This window comes from Vombatus ursinus, unplaced genomic scaffold (assembly GCF_900497805.2).
Source record: "Vombatus ursinus unplaced genomic scaffold, bare-nosed wombat genome assembly UNPS02014799.1, whole genome shotgun sequence".
NCBI classification, from domain to species: domain Eukaryota; kingdom Metazoa; phylum Chordata; class Mammalia; order Diprotodontia; family Vombatidae; genus Vombatus; species Vombatus ursinus.
Genome location: NW_020954577.1, coordinates 24,565,575 through 24,588,365, shown reverse-complemented (window position 1 = coordinate 24,588,365; position 22,791 = coordinate 24,565,575). Strand labels below are relative to the sequence as shown.

At 39.6% G+C, this 22,791-nt stretch overlaps 1 protein-coding gene across 3 annotated transcripts in view; it reads left to right on the top strand.

Annotated features, from left to right (window-relative positions):
• KIAA1143 (KIAA1143 ortholog) overlaps positions 1–22,791 on the top strand; it is a 135,445-nt gene that overhangs the window by 14,626 nt on the left and 98,028 nt on the right. Inside the window, exon 3 of one of the 3 annotated variants that reach the window (XM_027872389.1) lies at positions 17,948–21,281. The exons of the other annotated variants lie outside the window; for them this stretch is intronic. Coding sequence (XP_027728190.1) covers positions 17,948–18,162 — 215 coding nt within the window. The 3' untranslated portion in view covers positions 18,163–21,281. Of the gene's footprint in view, positions 1–17,947; positions 21,282–22,791 lie in introns of those variants that run through there. 3 annotated transcript variants of the gene reach the window in all.

The window sequence follows — 22,791 nt, the reverse complement described above, 5'->3', positions numbered from 1 at the left end:
TCGGCTTTATAAACAGCTTCTGACCTGATATGAGATTTTGAAGCATGGATAAGTATCACTGGGCTCCCCTTCACTTTAACTCATTTGGTTGTTCCCTGTCGGTAGCATTTAGTCAACACTTGAAAATCCTCGTTAGCTCTGCGAGTACATGAGGTTTAAGCGTTAGAGTCAGGCCAGAGGTCACCTATTTCATGTCCCACATCATGGTGTCTAATGAATCTCATATTGGAACAATGATCCTGGGGAATGGCCTGCATTCATTGTCAGAGATGGAATTTTGACCACTGCCTCAAAAGTTGAATTTCTGCAAGATTTTCTGCCCCTGAGAAATTATTTCATTAGCAAGTTAGGCACTAGAATGGAATCCCCCAGCCAATTAGGTTGAACTTGACTTCCATGCTCTGTTTTCTCTCCTTTTACCAAAGGGCATCACTAATGTTTATGTTGTTTATAGAGTGATATGTTTCTAGGGAAGCAGCATGGCTGAGTGGGTAGAGCTGACTTGCCTTGGAGTCAGGAATCAATCAAAAAGCAAGTCCCTACTGTGTGCCAGGCACAGGGCTAGAATACAAATATGCCACAAGAATACAAAGACGAAAAAATGAAACAGTTCCTCTTCTTCATGATAAATGTGTGTGTATTTACATGTATGCATATACACATATGTACACAGAGGGAGAGAGACAGACAGAAAGGAATGAGCTCCTATGTAGAGTCTCCTATGTGCCAGGCACTCTGCTGAGCACTTTTTACAAATATCGTCTCATTTCAACAACACTGAGGCTGATGCTATTATTATTCCCATTTTATGATTGAGAAAACTGAGGAAAATAGAGATTAAGTGACTTTCCTAGCATCACACAGCTAGTAAGTATCTGAGTTCACATTTGAACTCAGGGCTTCCTAATTCCAGGCCTAGTGCTCTAACCACTGCAGCACTGGCTATCTCTGTGTGTGTGTGTGTGTGTGTGTGTGTGTGTGTGTGTGTGTGTGTGAGTGTGTGAGAGAGACAGACAGACAGACAGAGACTGAAAAGAGAGGTTAGGGTCAGGGTGTGAAGGAATGTAAAAACCAAACAGAGGGGTCTCTTTTTTGTCCTAGAAGCAATAGGGAGCCACTGGAGTTTGAGGAGGGGGTATGGAGTCAGATATGCACTTAAGGAAAATTACTTTGTCAAAAAGAACTGAGTTCAAATCCAGCTCCTAATACATCCAGGCTGTATGACCCTAGATAAATTGCTTAATCTCTTAGGGACCCAGATAAGTCCCTAAGACTATAAATTACAGAGAAGTTGTTTATTTCTTTGGTGGAGGGAGTTTCTACACCTGGAGTTCCTTACACCTGTGAAATGCCAGGTGTGGACCAAAAAGTGTATGTGTATGTAAGTGTATGTATAGCACATACATACATACATACATACATATGCATTTCCTGTCATTGTTTCTTAAAGCAACTTTTAAAAAATAATAATCTTCAGCATCGATAGTGCAGGAATTGATGGTCAAAATCACAAGGAGTATATGCCTCTTACATGGTGACAGGAAAACAGCTGTGTAAGTTATAGTTGGGGAGCTTTCCTCCATGGATAAAATGGAGCGCTGATCCCCTCAAGTGAATATTTGTTGCGTCTCATCAGAGCTTTCAGGTTCTATTTAGTAACCATGGTTTCTTTGCTCCTCCCAGCTCCCATAATCCCCAGGCTTCATCATGCCCATGGATAATGAGCAGGGGTGGTCAGACTGCAGTAGCTCTCCCACTGGTGTGGGGGCTTGGGAAGAAGGGATCACTGTCATTTCAATTGCCCCTCTGTCTGGCATCTGTGCATTCAGGGGTTTGTATGGTTAATAGTTTCATTGAAAGTACAGTTCATGATCTGATTGTTTCGTCATGCTGTTTTGCAAAAACACAACATTTTGACAATTTTACTAGGATGCTTCTCAGTAGATTCTGAAGTAACATTTTAGAACAAGCCACTGATTTATAAAGGACATAAACTATTTTGTGTAACCCTGTATTGATTAAAGAAGGAAAAAAAGAGTTTCCTTTCTCCCTTTTTGTCATATCCAAAGTATGTGTTGATGTAGAAAAATGGTTGGGCTGTTGGAAAAAGGCCACCTCCTTCCCCCCAAGTCACCCCCTTTGTCAGCTAGTCTGCTTGTCCTAGATATTGAAAACTGCAGGTCTTTCCCGAAAGCAGTGATGATTCTTCTGTCCCCCTCGAGCCCCAGGGAGCAGCTGGCAGTGGCAGGGAGATGCAATCATCCCTTTCTTCTCTTCACTGATGCCCTTGGGTTCTCGAGGAGGGACATTAGGAGTGGTAAGGTGAACTTCTGCTAAGGACTCCGTGGGCAAAAAGGCTTCTTGTTTCTAGAGACTCTGAGGAGGCGCTTCTTACTGTTGGTCAGAAACGCTCTGTGCAGGGCACACCTGATAAACAGGAGCATCCATTTGGAGGAGCAGTAGTGACCTGAGGGAGCAGAAGTTGTCTTGCATTAATAAGTGGTGGGGCTTCTTGTCTCTTTCCTCATTTTTTCATTAATCTTTGTCCTTTCCGTCTGAGACTCTCCCCCATTTATCCTGTCTCTGTCTTGTTCATACTTAGCTGTTTGCATGTTGTCCCCCTCATTGGACTGTGACCTCCTTGAGGGCAGGGGCTATTTTTTACTTTCCTGTGTATGCCCAGTGCCTGGCACACTGTGGGCATTTAACAAATGCTACTTGACTGACTGATTGACTTTAATATTTCTAGAAAACTCGACATTTGTTCTGAGAAAAACCCCAGGAGCAGTAGGAAGCTTCCTTCGGAATGTCCTAAGTCATTCAGATAACTAGGGAATGATGTTTTTGGTTGTCAGGAATAGCCAGTAGGGGTTGCTTCACGTCTGGCTTTTGAACAATGCAGCAGCATCCTTTCTGGTTGTGCATCCAGTTTGCATCTTGAAAAGTCATTTGGCTGCCTTTTAATGAAAAGCCCAGAATCCAAAATGTAATTTTTTCTGAAGGAATTAAAAAAAAAATATTTAATATGTCAATAATGAATGTGACTTATTCCTATTCCATCCAAGTCTGTATAAAATGTATTTATAGTTTCAGCTTGTTAGAATGTAAGCCTTTCAGGGTAAATGAACACGTTCTCATTTGAGGCCCTACTAGAAACACCGTATAGCCATAAGTGTAAACATTTGAAGGAAGACTTCACCTTTATTTTGAAATAGGAAAAGAAATGCATAACATTTTTCCAGCCTGATTTATATCATACTGAAAGTTCCAGTTGTCAATCTTCAGTCCCCTAAAAGTAAAAATCAAAGGAGTGGATTAATTATATGCAAAAGAGCGACCTCCCTAGAGATCAGCTTTTCTTTTAATTTGTCATGTTAGGTGGTGTTTTGCTGTGCTGTGCTAAAATGCTTCCTTCCTAGTTTGGCTCAGTATCGTGCTGGTGTATCGTATATAAGTATATCGTAAGATATACTTATCTCAGGGGCTGATTCAGGTTTGGCTGCCAGCTAAAACTTCCCCCAATTTGCCTCTGCATTGGTTTGTTTTTTTCAGTATGAACACTTTCCCACTAATAACTAGATGAAACGAATCAGATCATTTCATATAGGCCAGCATAGGGACGTGAGATGTTAACCATTTGGGGGCAGTGTTCTAGCACAGATTGGGCTCTAGGATGATAAAGCCATGTGGATCTCTTTGGGCCATCTGGTCCCTCAGTTTGATTGTGCTTTAGAGGACATGAAAGTATGATTTAGCATTCCAGTGTTTAAAGGAAAGATTTTTAAGATAGTGTGGCCCATAATTTAATTTAAATTGATGACAGCGCTTGTATTTTGGCAGGAGTTGTAGGGTGCAGTTGGTGCACTGTTAGCTGACTCAACGTAAACATTTGCCTAATATTCTCTGAGCTGTGCTAATACTGTCTGTAAACGATGAATGCCTTTGGTGGGAGGGGCTTCGGTCGAAAGGAACTTTGGAATCTTGAATTGTTTGTCATGGAGATAGAAAAAAGCATTTAGAAATAGAGGGGTTGTAATTAAAGAAACATTTTATGTTTACGTTGGGAAGTGGCTAATTATTCTTAGAGAAAAAACTATCAAACATTTTCTACATGTTATTAATTGTAAATGTAATATGTAATTATGTATTATATAATAGTATATAATAAATATGTATTAAAAATAAAATTGTAATATGATGAAATCTCTTTAATGATCCTTTTAAAACAAAGAAACTCAAAAGTTTTAATTACTATTCTTTTCATGTTAGTCCTTAATTTTATGTGGGTAAAGATTTTAAAATGTTCCTCGAACAAAAATAGAAAGAGAAAATACCAGAGTTGAAGTAAGAATATGTAAATAGTTCATCTCAAATAATCCATTAAGTAAAATATACCATTCAGTAACATTGATTACTTGGTGATGAATTCTTTGACCATGGCACCTCATGAAACAAACAAACAAAAATGGCCCCAAGTCCTCTGTACTCCTCTTCTGCCTTGTGCAGTGATGATGGCAGAATGGTGGAAATGGGGTTCGGGGTGCTAAGAATCACACAGGTTTTAGGCCACCTATAATTTTAACTTGGCTCTTGGTACTCCAAATGTGAGCTCCTTATCCACTCACCAACAAGTGCATACCCAACTGCATGACTTAAATCATGTTCAACTCGGTATTTTGGCCATAAATGAAACTAGAGGAAAGAAGGAAGTTGTCTTCAAATGGAAGGATGGCTCCTATGCTGTTCTTTGGAAAGGTAAATAAGGGAATTGGGGGAGTTGCTTTATCATGTGCTTCAGAGCAATGATTAGCATTCACATAAGCTTTGCTCATCCCATTTTGCAAGGTCATGTATGACGTGTAGTTGCAAAAAGACGGCTACAAAAAAATAGTTATTTATGCGCCAGTACCTTCTGCAGCTGATGAGGTAGAGAAATTCTAGAAGGAACTTGATTTCTCCAAATTTGATACTTGGTTACTTCAGTGAAAAGGTAGAAATAGATAAGTATTGTGAAAAATGTATTGGAAAACATAAATCGTGAAGAAGGAATAAGAGAGGCCAAAGACTTCTGGACTATGCAGAAAACTCTTTTGAAAACACAATTAGTAGCTAGATCCCCATTTTATAGATGAGGAAACTGAGCCTGAGAAAGGTTAGGTGACTTGCCTAAGTCACCCAGTTAGGGAGCGTCTGAGGCCTAAATCGAACTTGAGTCTTCCTGACTCCAAGTCCAGCACTCTGTCCATTTTGCCACTAGTATGCAATTGAAGCAACCCAGTCCTAACGTGTACAAACAGAAGATGGACCTTGGGGGGCCTCCGTGCCTCCCGCTGGGTTGTCCCTGCTAGGCCCTGTCAGCAGCCTGAGGGAGGAGCTCTTGACTCTGCAAGATTTTTGTTTTCTCATGGTCAGGCCCTGATTACATCTCCAGGACAGTCTCAGTACCTTTTAAGAAAAAAGTAGCTTAGGCCCTTAAATAGTGCTCCTCTCATACCTGGGCAATATCATGACCTGACTTAGTGTGTTGTAGGCCATGGTCATTCTAAGAGCTGTGGTTTTTCTGCATTGGCCACATGGGGAAGTTGAGAGGGAAGGTCATTCTTGATTGGTGGGGGCCTGGGAGCACTTCTTCCAGACAGACGATCTAAATCTTATCCATGACCCCGTGGGGTGACGAGCATTGTGAGACTGAGCAGTAACTACTCCCTTGCAGTGGTATTCACGATGACAGCAGAGAGTGGGCAGTGAGGTGGGCTGGTGATTTAGCTCATCACACCAGCTAAATTAGCAAAAGGAGAGGAAAAAGTAGAGCGAGAGGCTGGAAGGTCAAGGTGGGGAAAGGAATCTTAAGACTACTTACATGGTGAGGATAAGACATTCCAGCCACGTGTGGCTCCAGGGCTGCAGAGGTCGTATGCTTGGTGATTAAAGTGGCAGGATTTAACTGCTTGATCAATTAAAAATCCCATCAGATTTTGATGGTGAAGGGCCAAGCCCTGGTATGAAAGGAGTGCAGTTCCACACGTGGAACAGGGACATCCAGGAGGGCAGTTTCTGTTGAGTGGCCTCGTTCAGGCCTCCCCATCATTGGTCACAACACTGGCCCCAGTTATCAGTATCAGGCTTGTTCTTGTCAGTTAGGAATCGAGTGGCACAGCCCCTCCTGACCTTCCCCAGGGAGGGCCAGGAAATTGCAGTTTAAGGACAAGTAAAACAGTACTCAAGCTGAATCCTAGGATTTGGCTAGGTAATTGAGACAAAGATCCAGCAAAACCTTGAGAGCTCTGGTTCCCATATGTAGAGAGCGTTGTTCTCCATCAGGCTGAGCTTTATAAAAGTGAAGGCTCCTGGAGCTTTTACTCAAGATACCTTGTATCTCATTGTCAAGACACACGTCCCTCTTAGCTCTGGGTTTGCCCTCAGGTAGATGGAGATTTTTATTTTTGGCAAGAGTGTCGGTCTGTATTTGGGTACCACAGGGAACGTGTCAGACCGTAGCATTCGTTCAATGGAGGAGGAGATACCGCATCTCATGGAAAAAGGAAATAATGTATTGGATATACACCAATGATGGCTGGCACTAGGTTCCCAGCGTTAGAGTCTCAAGCTGCCAAGGCCGGGTAAATTGCCAGTCGCCACTTATCACCTCTGTCAGGACTCTGTTGTGGAACCCATCCTTGGATGCCGGAAGGGAATCGTGCTTTCTAATCTCAGGATAAACAACCACTCAGTGTGCCTATGAAGGATCACACATCAAGAAGAACTAGAAAAATCCTAGCCTAAGTGGAGAGAGACTAGCTGTGATTCCTTTGGCAAGGCAACCACCCTTCTCTATGGGCAGAGGAGGAGGAGAGCTCTCTGGAATGTGCTTAAGGAACATATTTGTCTTATTGCTGGGTTGTGGCATTACAAAGGAAAGGATATATGGCCAGCCTACAAAATGGACATGGGAATTATTTCATATGGAAAAGGAGAAAGGCCAGAGGAAGAGGAGGAAGATCCCTTTTTAGGAAACATCCTGGGATACTCAAGGGGGTGGGCAACATCGTTTCTGTTCTACTCCTGGGCCTTGATCTCCACTGACTTTGCACCCTCAGCCAAAGGACTGATGCCCTAACTAAGGGGGCCCCAGGAGCTGTGAGAGGTCCAACAAAGACCACTCCTCTTCCTACCTCCCAGAGTCAACAAGTATATACATACCTCAATAACCATCCCTTAAGTAAGAGGAGCATTTAGTATTATGCTAGGCTTTTAGATCATCTCTGGGGATCCAGATTTATTCAGAGGAGGAAGGTACTGGGAAAATGTGGTAGAAATAATAGGAGGAAATATGCCCTGTAAGGTTAGTAGCAGAAAGAGGGGGCCTCTCCTCAAGACAGTTGGCATTTCTCCTCTCTCCATTACTATGATTGGCGTTGATATGTTAGGTTAGTGGGATAGCCCTCATATTGGAGTCCCAGACTATCAGTTTGAGGTGAAGGAGCTTGACAGAGCTATTTCTTTTCCTCATCAAATTGCCAGCTATAAAGAGCATTACCTGAAGGGGGACAGACTAACAAAGACTGACAAACACCTGGAGTCATGGTGCCCTTGGCCTCCACTTTGAACTTAATGCATACAAGAACCATGGATTCGGGATTTGGACTGTCCCAAACCCAGCTGGGTCATGACCTCTACTTCGCCTCCTTTTTCTGATGCCATTTCCCTCCTGGAGCAGGCAGGTACTGAACTAGGCACCACAGGATGGATTTGGCTCAATTCATTCTTTTCCATCCCTGTTCCCCTTAATTACCAAAAGCAGTTCTCATTTACTTAGCAGGGGTAGCAGCACACTTTCACTGTCCTACCCCAGGGTTATCTTCATTCTCCAGCACTTTGTCATAGCTTGGTTAAAAGGGTCATAGATCATCCAGACCTGCTGATATCAGTCAGGCCCACTGGGTAGTAGAGGCCATGCTGATTGAGCCAGCAGAAATATGGTGAGTAATGCCTTCTAAGCCCTTGTGGCATACATGAGAGAGAGGATGGAGAATGAACCTTAGAAAATGCAGGGCCATACCTTTAAATTCCTGGGCATTAGCTGATAGGGGCACAGTGGGGTAACGTATCTTGGTTAAGAAGTTGCGTGTATGTGGTACCTCTTCCCAACACAAAGTGGGCACGATGGTTGATGGATTTATTGGGCTTCTAATGCCAACCTAGGTACTTGAACATTCTGCTTTGCCTAATCGACCAGGCCACTAGGAAGGCTAATACCTTTTGGGTTGGAGGATACCCATCGTTGAATCGCCTAATATCTTTAGGAAGCAATCCAAGCCGCTTTACCCCTAGGCCTTTATGTTTCTCTTGATCCAGTAACACTTGAGATCTTGATGGTAGGCAGTGATGCCTCATGGAACTTCTGGGAGGTTCCTTTGGGTAAAGACAGAAGCATCCATTGGGCTTCTGGACATAGGAGTTACTGAGCAAAGCCACCAGTTACACTCCCCCCCTACAAAAAAAAAAAAAAAGAATCCGGCTACATTGGAAACCAATTTCTGATATATTGCTGTATATTTCTTGATAGATACTGAGAGACTTACCATACATGTCACTTTGTTGCCTTTTGGCCTGAACATGGCCATAGTAATGTTGTATCTGCTTCCTATCCCATGAGGTCAACCAAGTTCAGTAGCAATCCATTATCAGATTGAAATGGCACATTTAGAACAATGCTAAGAGCAGGTCTTCTGCTCCTAGCCAGGAGCGTGACCAGGTTTCATGGGTGCCACATCCTGAGGTCCCAACTACATAAAAACAGAGCCTGTTATCTCATTAGCATCCTAAGTATTAACCTATATAAGCACTTCCTTCCCAACTAATGGAAGTTCATTGGGTTCTTTACCAGCAGTGCCCAATGTAAGGGATCATGGTAGAGTTGTACTATAACTACTATTCAGCCAGCGATCATAATTAAAGGCAGTTTATCAGGCCATCTATCAGGCCCGGTTGGACAGTTAGGCCCACTTGTTTGTCACCAACAGCTTAGACGAATGGTCTGGCCCGTGAGCTGCAAGTTAATGGCAAATACAAAGGGACACTGGTGGGACTGGAGATGTACAAGCTATTGATAACTCAGCAGCCTAACTCCCGCACATCAGCATCCACCAGGCACCTGATATGACACCTCAGACATTGAATTTAATAAGGACACCTACATGACCAGATGGGCCTGTGATAAGGTGGCTGTTTGGATCGTGAGTTCACCTATGCCTGCACATAGCAACATGGCCTTTCCTCTAGGAAAGATGAGTTGTCTGCAGTGATCTCACTGCCAGTAGGTTCATCCATCTCTTAGCCATGGGATGTAACTATCCCTAGTGGGGAGTAGGACCAGTGCCTCTAAGACACTTGACATTCAGGATCTGACTTTGCATTCTCTGCCTTCGTGGCCAGGGCTACCTTCACAAGGAAGGAGCTCACCATTTGCATCATCCACCTGTGTGGTTTGCTTATAAAATGGCAGATGTAAAAGCTCAGATGGTGTCTGGGCCGCCTCCTCTTTGGAGCTCCTGTGGTTCTGCCTTTCTGTCTTTGGCCTAATAAATACCTTGTTTTGACCTGCTTGTGGAAGTGCCTTTCTTGGATTAGTTCCAACATCTGATGCTCATCCAACAGGGTGATACAGATGAGCTTTAATATTACATACAAATTATGATCAAACACATTGCTTGATGCAATCACAAATTTTGATTGTCCTTGATGGAAGTGAATTGTCCCCAGGTATTACTACCTTTCCAATTTAAAAAGTCAATTTATTCTCACTGGATGTGCATGGAGTAGGGGGTGAGGGAATGGATATATTCAGAAGTGAATATGATATAAAAACAGAAAGCACCAATTAAAATAATTTTAAAATATAAAGGCAGTTTACTCAATTGACCATTCATTAGAATGTGAGCCTTTGTAAGACAGAGGTTCCTTTTGCCTTTCTTTGTATCCCTAGCACTTTGCACAATGCCCAACATATAGTAGGTGCATAATAAGTGCTTGTTGACTGATCTTTTCATGCTTAGTAACATTTTTTTTATTAAATATGTATACCTTATGTACAGGATATCAGTATACTATGGTGTAGGAAGGCCTGGGTCTATTTAGGACATAGGCTCTTACAGTTAAAAGGAAAGGTCATCTAATCTGATCTGATTTCTTAGATGAGGAAAATAAGGCCCATAGAGGCTGTAATTTGTCCAGATTATACACCTAATTCTTATCAGTCAGGAAATGAACAACAGTTGTCAAAATCAGGACCCAAACTCAGGTTTCTCAACTCCAGAGCAATGTTCTTTCTACTCCTGTTGGAAAAAGAAAATTCTTATTGGAATCATTTGTGCCTGTTAGGTCAAATGAAGGCTTGTAAGAATAGGTAATAAATTGATTGGATAAAAAGGAATTGAGCCCGTGCTGCTGCTAGTGAAGAGGCACGAATAACCAAGCTTTAGGGACCAGCCTCTGGGTGAAGAGGTCCCAGATAGAGGTTTGTTGTTGGGGAGAGATTACTAGTGATAACCCTCAGGAGAAGAAAAGGAAGAGCAAGGGAAGGAGCCCATGGTTTGGCTGTCTTGTCCGTATTAGTCACTTCCTCTGTCTTTCTGTCCTTCACAAGCCTCAATTGTTCTGACTGCACTGTCTCTCTGTCTGTCTGTCTGTCTCTCTAATCCATCTCTCTCCCCTCATTTTTGTTAGCTTTAGAACATTAATACAGAAATAATAACAGCCTGAATTTAAGCTAAGATTTTGCCCCACATGCTGTGTATCCAAGATAAACTTAGGGGAATCAAGTGAACTGACCAAAAGACATTGGGAGACTGAGTCAGGACGACTGATCCAGAGTGAATGCGTATGGGCAAAAGGCCAGCAGTGGAAGGTGTCCAAAGAGTGTATAAGGACCCAGGGATCTCTCTGTCCCCAAATGGAAATCAGATAGGAATCTGAAGAGTGGACAGGAGGCCAAGGAGGGCTGTCTAGGTCACAAGAGCTGGTACAGGAAGGAAGCAACATGGCCCTATCACATGTTTAAAGAGCACATGCAGTCATAGCTATTTAGGCTTATACAATTAGTCGGCTCAGATTAATTGAGTGACACATTTTTCCTTAGCTTTCTAGTGACAGCTGAAAACCAGACTCATTTCTGATCTCTGGAAATTGTCATAAGTGTTAGGTTCTTTTCCTTAGAAATTAGAAATTAGGGAGAGGAGCATAGGAGCATATACTAGAAGCTAGAAAGGCAGTGAAAAATCACTGTTTTCAGCTAGAGTCCCTCACCTATGTACCTTAGTGGTTGCTGTAACTCTGGTCAAGCCCAGCCTTTTTCCACCTTGGAGTTCATTTAAAAAATATTCACCATTTATTTCAGTGCTGCCACTGATTCCTTTGCCTTGAGTCATTTGTAATAAATATAGTGATAATACTGTTAGGAGGGCACAGTATATGTCGTTAAATTGGAATCAGTAAGCCCCAGACTAGTCAGACACTGCTATTCTGTCATCTGGAAGCTTCTATTACATGACTGACCTTTTTTTTTTTAATTTCTTTTTTAAAAAATGTTTTTTATGTAGTTAAGAAAAATGTGTTGTCCAGTGAAGCTGTGATTCTTCAATGTTCTGTCACCTATAAATTCTCTAAATGGTAACCTGCTAGAATACCAGACTCTGGGCTTTGATTCATGCTTCTGGTTTTTACATTTACCAAAATTGTTCAGAAATGAAGCCTGCTCGTGATACTGCCTCTATCTTTTCATCATCCCAGCTGATATTTGTATGGTGCCTCTAGGTTTGTAAAGTGCTTTCCATACATTAATTAGCTTATTTGATCTTCAGTGTCGCCGAGGTTATTAATCCCATTTTGTAGTTGAGGAAACTGTGGCTGAAGGATCCTTATTTGAGTTGCCCAAGTTAAGTGTCAGAGGCAGGATTCAAACCCAGGTCTTTCTGGACTCCAGATTTCATACTCTTTCCACTCCACTGTAGTAAGGTTTTGCTTTCAAGAACAGACCCAGCCTCCTGTACTTCCTGTCTTAATTCAAGCTCAGGTCTTGATTTCTGTTGGTTTAATTAGAGTGACGGATACTGAGTCAATAGAATTTCAGTTTTCCCCATTAAACATAACAGTTGAGTTTCTATATATGTGAAATGTCCTAAAAGGACATTTAAGATTTTTTAAAACGAAAGAATGTATTTAAAAAACTTTAAACAGCTATTTAAATAAACTAGGAAGACATTAATGCACCTACGATAGGAAGAGAAGTGGTCAAATGGTGGGGAACCATTGTTTCAAACTTCTCTGGTAAGGGTTTGGTATCTAAGATACATACACACACACACACACACACACACACATGTATATGTATGTGAGTTTGTGTGTAACTGATAGCCATACCCAAATAAATAAATGGTCAAAGGATATGAACAATTCTCAAAACGACTACATAGCATTCACATTAAGACAAAAAAAAAAGTTCCACATCACTAGTAATAAGAGAAATGTAAATTAAATCAACTCTGAGGTTTTATCTCATATCCTGCAAATTTATAAAAATGATAAGAAATGACAAGCAGTATGATTTCAGAAAAACCTGGAAAGGCATACATGAACTGATGCAAAGTGAAATGAGCAGAGTATCTCATACATTTTTCCTTAGCTTTCTAGTGACAGCTAAAAACCAGACTCATTTCTGATCTCTGGAAATTGTCATAAGTGTTAGGTTCTTTTCCTTAGAAAGGAAATTAGAAATTAGGGAGAGGAGCATAGGAGCATATACTAGAAGCTAGAAAGGCAGTGAAAAATCACTGTTTTCAGCTAGAGCCCCTCACCTATGTACCTTAGTGGTTGCTGTGACTCTGGTCAAGCCCAGCCTTTCTCCACCTTGGAGTTCATTTAGAATGAATATCTTCATAGTAATAGCAAGATTGTACCATGATCAACTGTGAATGACTTATCTGTTCTCAGCAATACAGTGATCTAAGACAATTCCAAAGGACTCATGATGAAAAATACTATCTACCTCCAGAGAAAGAACTGATAGAGTCTAAATGCAGATCGAAGCATACTATCTTTCACTCTCTTTATTTTTTCGTGTTTTTTTTTGTCTGTGTTTTCCTTCACAACATGACTAATATGGAATAAATATGTTTTGCATGATTGCGCATGTATAACCTATATCAAATTGCTTACTACCTCAGGGCGTGGGGAAGGGAAGGAGAGAGAATATGGAAATCAAATTTTTAAAAAAAGAAATGTTAAAAATTGCTTTTACATGTAATTGGGCAAATATTCATAGAAAAAATGTAAACAGCTGATGCTGGAGGAATCATGGAAGGATGGGCATACTAACATTATTGCTTGAGCTATGAAATGGAAAGCAATTTGGAATTATTCAAGTGAGGTGACTAAAATGCCCGCACTCATTGAACCAGAGACTTCAATCCTGGGCTTATACCCTAAAGAAGCCAGTGATATAGAAGAAAGTCCCCATATACTCCAGCAATTATTGAGATAGCTAAAAATTAGAAACAAAGTAGATGCCTATCAGTTGGGGGATGGATAAACAAATTGTGGTATGTGAATGTAATGTAATATTACTGTGTTGTAAGAAATGGTATGTGCAGTGGATACAGAGAAGCATGGGAAGATCTATACAAACTGATGCAAAGTGAAGTGAACAGAGCCAAGAAAACAGTATACACAATAACTACTGCAATGTAAATGGAAAGAACAACACTCCAAAAAATCAAAAGTAAATATAAGAAAATTCTAAAAATCAAGCGGGACTTAAATGAAGAAATATGAGAAGATATACCCAACCTTGGTGGAGGTGGGAGGGCCACAGGGCTTACACATTGCACATGGTTTTGGACTTTTTCCAATGTATTGATCAGTTGTGCCAACTTGTTGTTTTTTTTTTTTCTCTCCAAAAAATGCTGTCATATGGGGTAGTTCCCTGGGAGAGGTAGGGGAAGATACGGTGATGGAAGAAACAAAATATCAATAAAAACTTTTTAAAAATTGGATAAACCAAGAAGGTTTCTGTCAATAAAATATGTTTTTGCTCTCAAAGTGACCTGACCCTCCCTATCTTTCTAAACTATTCTTGGCTTATTCCTATGCGGTAAAAAACTGCTTCCCACAATAAATATAGTAATGAAACTGATGCTCTGAGAATTTTTTTTGTCTCCTGAGAGGGAAATTATTGTCTTTTAAAAATTTGGGGGGCAGCTAGGTGGCGCAGTGGATAGAGCACCGGCCCTGAAGTCAGGAGGACCTGAGTTCAAATTTGGCCTCAGACCAAACACTTGACACGTACTAGCTGTGTGACCCTGGGCAAATCACTTAACCCCAATTGCCTAAAAAACAAAACAAAACAAAACAAACCCCACCCCCCCAAAAAAAATTTGGCAATTTCTAAAGGAAGCCAATAGGTAATAGATTTCAAACAAAAGGATTGTATTTTTCCCCACCTCCCCCCCCCCAAAAAATCATAGAACATAGATTTAGAGCTGGAAGGGACCTTAAAGTCACCTAATTTAATGTGTTTTACAGTTGAGGAATGAGAAGCCCAGAGATGTCATAATTTGCCCAAGGTAACATAGGTATTGAGAGAGTGTCAGAGTCAGGATTTGAACCCAGGTATCTTACCTCCAGATCCTGTGTTCCTTCCACTGTTCTACTCTCCTTTTTAAAACTGAACTAGGGGCCAATAGGTGGCACAGTGGGTAGAGCACTGGGGTTGGAGTCAGGAAAACCTGAATTCAAATCCGGCCTGAGGAATTTACTAGCTGTGTGACCCTGGGCAAGTCACTTAACCCTGTTTGCCCCTTTTTGCTCATCTGTAAGATGAGCTGGAGAAGGAAATGGCAAACCACTACAGAATCTTTGCCTAGAAAACCCTAAATGGAGGGGCAGCTAAGTCGTACAGTGGATAGAGCTCCGGCCTTGGAGTCAGGATGACCTGAGTTCAAATCCAAACTCAGACAATTGACACTTTCTAGCTGTGTGACCCTGGGCAAGTCACTTAACCCAGATTGCCTCACCAAAAAGCAAAAAAAAAAAACCAACAAAAAAAACCCAAAAACCCAAAACCCTAAATGGGGTCACAAAGAATCAGACACAACTGAACAACAGTACAAGTCATCTTGAAGCTCAAGGTCAAAAATGCTTCCTACCCTTATTTTGTCCTCTTAGTCTTTTCCTCTGCCCAGTGCCTATTGTTTTGCCAAATATTATTCTCAACTAAAAGGAGAAAACCTGGAATGCTGTTATAAATAATCTGAAGAAACCAAAGGAAAGATTTATTTAGATCATCAGGTGTTTCTTAGACCTAGGTAGTCTTTATTTAACACACATGATGTGGGCTCTTTCCTTTGCTGAAAACAGATTGCAAGCCCATCTTCATTTACTAGAAAAAAAGAACATCAGGAAACCACATAATTCAGGATGTAATGCACCTGCCCTGCCAAGTCAGGGGTGGGACTCTTCATCTCTGTGACTGGACTTTTGTAGAAATTGTTAGTGCCTGGAGAAGTATCATCCCAAGTATATAAAATTCATGGTTTCGTAATTCATTCTTAAAAACACCAGACTACATTTTTTTTTCTTATTTTTAACATTACTTTTTAAAAAATATTGATGCCTTTTGTCTTTATAGCTTTAAGTTTCTGGGGGTATTCCCCTTACCCACCCCAAAGTGCAGAATTTAATCCAGACATCTGACAGTGACCACTTCTGATCATGTATACAACATTCTACCCTAGTAGTAGGCCAGCTAAATAGTTCAGTAGACAGAGCACTGGACCTGAAGTGAAGACCTGAATTCAAATATGGCTTCAGGTACTCTCTAGCTGTGGGATCCTGGGCAAGTCAACCTCCTCAGTTTTCCTCATCTGTAAAAATAAAGATAATAATAACACTTCCCAGGGTTGTTTTGAGGATAAAATGAGTCAATATTTGTAAACTATTTTTCGCACTTTAAAGCACAAAATAAATACCAGCTACTATTAGTAGTCAATCTCTCTCTCTCTGCTTTGAAGGAGGCATATTTCCTTTTCTGTTTTCTGGTACCATTATTATTATTTTTTTAAGTACTTAGAATTTAGCTTCTAGTTTATGTTTCACTTATGCTATTGTAGTCATTTTATATATTATTCTTTTGGTTCTGTTTATTTTTCTCCATCTTAGTTCATAGAGATATTTTCATTTTTCTCTGAATTTCTCATATTTGTCATTTCTTGGTGTACAATAATATTTAATTACATTCATATATCATAATTTCTTCATCCATTCCCCAATTGATGGGCACCCACTTTGTTTCCAGTTCTTTGTTGACACAAAGCATGATGCCATTTGACTGGACCTTTGTTTCTGTCCTTGACTTCCTTGGACTATTTACTTAGTGGAACAGATAGATCAAAGAGTAAGGTGATACCTAGAATAGTTGGGCCAATTTACAGTTCTACCAGTAGCATATTAGTGTGGCTGTTCTCCCACAGCCTCATCCAAATTGACTTTTCCTATTTTTTTAGTCACTTGCCAATTTATAGGTTGTAAAGTGAAACCTCAGAGTTGTTTTAATTTACATTTTCTTTATAAGTGACTTGGAATATATTTTCAAATGACAGTTTATAATTCTTTTGGTAATTTTGTATCCTTTGACCACTTGTCCATTGGAAAATGACCGTCACTTACTTTTTAATTTCCCTTTCCCTCCATTTTGGACAAAAAATGACAGATTATACAATAAAACCTAGATTAACCAGCATACTAAGGAAATGGGGCTATTCTGGCGGATTAAATTTTATCTTAACTGGAATTTCCTTTTTGTTTGGAATCTGCTTTGGTAAGTTGAATATTGTGAACATAGACAAATCCTTTCTTGAAGATTAATGATCTTCAAGAATCATCATTCTTCTAAGCATCAGTTCTCTGAAGTCCTTTTGCTCCTTACCTCAGAATACCCAAGGAATGATTTAATTGAAGAAATACTTTTTCTTATTACAGATGCAAAATCATAGAGAGGTAAAACATTAATAGCAGTACCCAAGAACATCTTCCCCAATCCCTTCCTCTCCTATTCCCTAAAATATAGAGGAGCTTTTCAGGGGGAGGGGTGGGTAGAGAAGAGGGCATGCATTTTCTAATGACAATGTAATAGGTATAATTTAAATAATATAATTAGTACCATATGTCTGATACATAATTAATGGGCTTTTGTGAGTTGCTCTGGAAAACTAACTGCTATGTGGAAAATTACTTCTATGGGACAATTCATTCTGAGTTCTAGCTGATTTAAAACCAAAGTTTTGGAGCGTAAATTTAAAATGGGAGGCAACCTTAGTCAAAATCCCTTGGGTTCAAGTGCTGCTTTCATGTATACTCGCTGTGTGATCTTAGGCAAGTCGCATGAGCACTTATTGCTCCCAGACCAGAAATAACAGAGCAGTTGAATTTTTGAACTGGGAGACAGAGGGTGTTTCCCCACCAGGGAGACCTCCCGCACCAATGAAATCATTGGTCTGACCACACACCAAAAAAAAAAAAACCAAAACCAAAAACAGAAAAACACCCAACTATGCTTTTCACAAGTTGGAATTTCTTGTGCTGTAGGTAATGAAGTTACAGGAAACTAGGCAAAATCTGGCTCCAGGACATCCCCTGGAAGTAATTTTTTTAAATTGTTACTATCAGGTTGTTTTCTTGCCATGTGTTTTCTTCTCCTGGACGTGGAGTATTGGGGGAAAGAGTCATGATTTGAGAATGTCTTGAACATAGCTTACTTTGTTGGGACGCCTACTTTTTTTTTTTGGAAATGAACTTTGATGTTCGTTACTTAACTATGCAAAGCTTACCCAGAAGAGGAGAAAATGCTAGTGTGGAATAACTTGAAAGAAGTTTTTAACTTTGTTCTTTACTATAGATGAAGAACCAGCTCCAGCTGATGGAAAAATTATGTTCAGAAAACCAGCCAAGAGATCCTCTGATGAGAAGTATTTGGGTTTGACAGCAAACTCCAGAAAGAAGAAAAAAGATGAAGAAAAAAAAAAGGAGGCCTTGGTTCCAAAAAACAATCAGAAACAAATAAAAAATAGTAACCTGCTTTCTTTTGATGATGCGGAGGAAGAAGATGAATAATTGCACATGTTTTGAACTTTTGTATTCTCTCTTTCGAGGGTATTTGGGGGGTGTTCCTTAAACATTTTTTTTGGACTTTTTTCATTTTTTAAAAAGTGGCATATGTTGGTGATGTGGAGTATGTTTGAACTCTGTTTGATGTAATTGAAATATTTCAGCAAACAGTCAAAATTGCTTAAGGAGCTAGATCACGAATACATGACCCAGGTATACATGGAACCCCCTCCTCCTTGCTTTGTAATGTCTCTAACGTAATTCCCATGACCATTTAGGTTAAAGACAAGAAGTCTATGTATTCATTTAAAACTGTTGGATACAGCTAGAGACCAGGATCTTATGTGATTTACTCGATGACCTTGAGGAAGCTGCCCTGTTTTCCCCATCTGTAAGTGCATGATTCAGTTAAGTACCTTGAATTATCATGAACATCATGCTAATACAAAATGCTTTTTTACTTTAGTGCCTGCAGCTTCCTCAAACATTAAAACATCTTTTAGCTCGCTTGATACAAGTATTTAAAACCTGTGCTTTGTTAATGTTTTGAGACTCTCTGCCATTTTTATTATACTCCACCTTTCCATCTTAGGAAGTTCCACGTAAGTTTGTGAATGACTGACTCCTTTGTAGCATATATGTTTTTTAAAAAAAGAAGATTTGAGATTTAGGATAATGTGCATTTCAACAAAAGGAATGAGGTGGATTCTCAACCCCATTTAGCCATCTAAAAGAATCTATTGTGTTTCAATTAAAACACCACCAAGAATTTATGGTAGATTGGCCCAGACTCTCTTGGTTTGAGAAAACATCCTGAATCTAGTTTCTTATTTTGCAGCAAAAGAAGTAAAATTAATGGGGAATGTAAAGCTTTGTGAAGGAGCTAATTGGAAATTGCCATTTTGCAGCTGTTTGAGGTTTAACTGTTAATGTTTTAATGTAGCTCATAAGAATGTAATAAAAGCAGAAAATGTAAATAAATAAAACCGATCCTTAGACATGTTTATACATGTAACTAAGGCCAAGATCTAGAAAGACAAAATGGAGATCCTGGTGTAGATGATTTTGCCAACCTAAGCCAGTGGTTAATTGTTTAAAAATGATTTGCTTCTTTCCTTTCTGCCACATCAGCATTTTAGATAGATTCGAGCAGTGATTCTCAAACGATCTTGGTACCCCCTTTACATTCTTCAAAATTATTGAGGCCCTCCGAAGAGCTTTTGTTTGTTTGGGTTATACCTATAGATATTTACTATATTTGAAATTAAAACATCTTAGTATTATTATGAAAATAGTTTTGACCTAAAGGATCCCCTGAAAGGATCTGTTGACCATACTTTGAGAAATGGTGATCTGTAGTAATTGGTTCTGGATGGGGATGTTCTGTTACTCCACAATAATCCTTTTGACTTCTTGACCAGACCTCTGCCTAAAAAGTAGCAGAGGGGGAGTTTGGGAAATAGGTTAAAAGCTGAACAAGGTGGAAGCAAATTCCTCAAGGCAAGAAATAAAAATTTAATTAAACTTTAATTTTCATTCAGTGGTGCTGCTACCTATTGCTCAAGGTTGTCAGTTATATCCCAGGAATTTGGGCCAACTCATTCCAGCCAAACTCATGAAAATTGCCAAAGGGCTTTTAATTTCCATGTAGAGTTTGCCAGTCCTTGGGGGTTTTAGATTTATTAGAAAGCCTTATGCCTACAGTGCTGGATCTCCCTTGCCCCTAGATACTCAGGTTTACAAGGCTATTATTAATAATAATGAATATTCACTGATGGCTCACGGTCTACATAGACTTGCCTTGTAAATTAAACTTAGGTAAATCTTCATCTCCTATCTGTCATTTTTACCAGTCCCCCAAATTTTTACCAGCTCCAACTTTTAAGTCATCAGTAATATGTCTAATGATGGTGAAATTAAATGACCTGGGGAAAAAAATGGTAGCCAGCATAGTGGGTAACATTTTTAAAAAATTTTAATTACAAATTCTTGGTTGCTTAGAGTCACCTTTTAGTTCTAGTACAGTTGTTTCAGGCTGTGGGCCTGAGATAATTGTTAAAAACTTACATGCAAAAGACTTTGGAGTTGAGCTGATAATCGGTTTCAGAGAGGTGCTTGCAAAAATTTGTCGGCATTGAAAATAATAATGATTTTTTTTGAAAACCCCTGTGCAAGTAGCCATCTCCCTAGGAAACAGGAGACAGAGGTAAGCGGAAAGGTTTCAGGTTCAAATTGGTTTGAAAAAATCTAGAGGAGCCTGCTTTCAGCTTTGCTTCCCAACTCTTGGTGTGAGCTGAGGTGGGGAAGTGTTCATCAGTTTCCCACTCTCCAGCTGGAATTGTGGGAAGGGATATTGATTGGTGCATGTTTAACAGGTTTAGTCTACAGTAGCTAGCCAGTGAGGAGAACCCGAGTTCAAATGTCGCTTCAGATGCTTTCATCCTGTCTACCCCTAGGTAAGGGTCATCACTCTTGTATCTAATTTCCTTATCTGTAAAATCAGGGGGTTGCACTTGATGGCCGCTTCCACCTCTAAATTTATGGTCCTATGGCGTCCATCCTCCTTATGAGTTAGATTGAGAACTGTTACATCCTCAGTGGGCACTCGATGATCTGGAATTAGATCAGTGTTTTCAAAATGATGATCTTAACCAAGTGACTCTCAGTTTCTGTGGCATTTTATTGACTTTCTAACTTTGGAACATTTTCCTTTATGAAGAAAGGAAAAAAAGGCATGGGCAACTTGGCATTCAGTGAAGGCCCTCCAAGACTCTTGCATTCTTAAGAAAATAGCATTCAGAGGCCTCCAAAATGCCAATGCCTTTCCGAAGGAAACTTCCTTGGAAACTATTCAAAATAAGGTAGAAAACTTCCAATTATGTTTTGTGAAGTTCTCCATGAAATGGGGGGAGGGAAGCTGATCTCTTGAGGTTCTGTGCAGTCCAAATGTTTGATTTGCAAATACTGGTTGTTACTCATACCTCCTAACTGGGACAAAGTTGTTGGACATGTCTTTAAGGTAGAACAACAGAAATGTATTAATCAGTGCTGTTTGTTGTTGTTTAGTTGTTTTCAGTCATTTCTGACTCTCTGTGACCGCTTTTGGGTTTTCTTGGCAAAGATACTGGAGTGGTTTGCCATTTTCTTCTCTAGCTCATTTTACAGATGAGGAAATTGAGGCAAATAGGGGTTAAGTGACTAGGTCACACAGCTTGTAAGTGTCTGTGGCCAGATTTGAACTCACCAAGAAGAGTCTTCCTGACTCTAGACCTAGCAGTCTATCCATTGTGCCACCTAGCTGCCCTGGAAGAAATAAATTTGGCACTAGAATGTGGGTCTCTTGAAGCAGAATTTCATAGTTGAAATTATTTTACCGGTTACTCGCCATTCTTAGGACTCATTTTAAAATTGAACTTTATCCCAAATTATAAAAGTTACATGTTGTATAGAAGGTGTAACATAGTATATTTACATTGTAATTTTAAAATACTTTTTAAATGCTGTGGAGGCATCATAGTATTATGCCATGTTATAATTTAAAGATACATTTTAAAGACTTTAATTTTTTTTAGATCCAATGTGTATGGCTAGGTAAAAATTAAAAGTTAAATTGTAGGAAAAGAAAGTTCACTTTGATTTTAGGACTTTAAACAAAATGATGAGTTAATTATGATGCAGAAGTAATACAAATGTACAGTTAGTTAAGTTGATCACTGGCTGGAAGAGTGTTTCCTCTCTGCTCTGTAATTTAATATGAAGTTCTTTTGATCTGTGTTATTTTCTAATTAAAATTGTACTGCATTTTTAAAAAATGAAATCTTTTTAAAGTCCTTAAGTTATTAAAATAGAGAATGGATCTGTTTTTTCTCTTATTGTTAATGCTTGTCTTTGGCGTTTCATTTTTCCCTGATAATGGAACTAGACTAGTGAAGGCTTTGCTTTTGCCCTAATCGCTTTTACTGCTGATTCTCAGGTTGCACAGCGTCACGAAATGCTAGGAGAACTTACACAGTATGGACGTGTGTAAGTTTTTTTTAAAGGTCCAGAAAATATTTTTTCACCTGTTGTCAATATTTGCAGCAATTTCTCAATGAGTTCTATTTGTGGTCTTGATAAAGATAGCTTTCTGGTTTTTCATGTTGGGATTACTCTGGTGCTATCATTATAAGATCACAGTGAAATTTGAGTCTACTTTTTTTCCCTCTCTTTATTACAAAATCTGTATTCTGTCAAATGCTAACAGTGATGCTGTGATACTTTTTTTTTTTTTAAATACCAGTGACTCTCAAAGCATTATACAAGATGTTCTCCTAAGCTCTTAAATTGTGACATGCATCACCCTGAGGCTTGAGGGTAAGGGGCAGGAAGCAATAGTAAAAATTCTTGTATATTTTCAAGGGTAACTCTTGCGTAAGCACATCTATTTCTTTCAGTGAATTAAAGAGAACAAAAGCAAGATTAACATGGCAAATTCACTCCAACTGACTGTGAATGATACACTGTGATTATGTAACATGGTCTGTGTAAACATGGTCAAATTTGAGTTGGCATGAATTTAATTTCTTTGCAGGCACACTATGCCACCACCACCATCAGTTAGCATAGGCTCATGGCACAGTGTCCTTGGGTTGCATC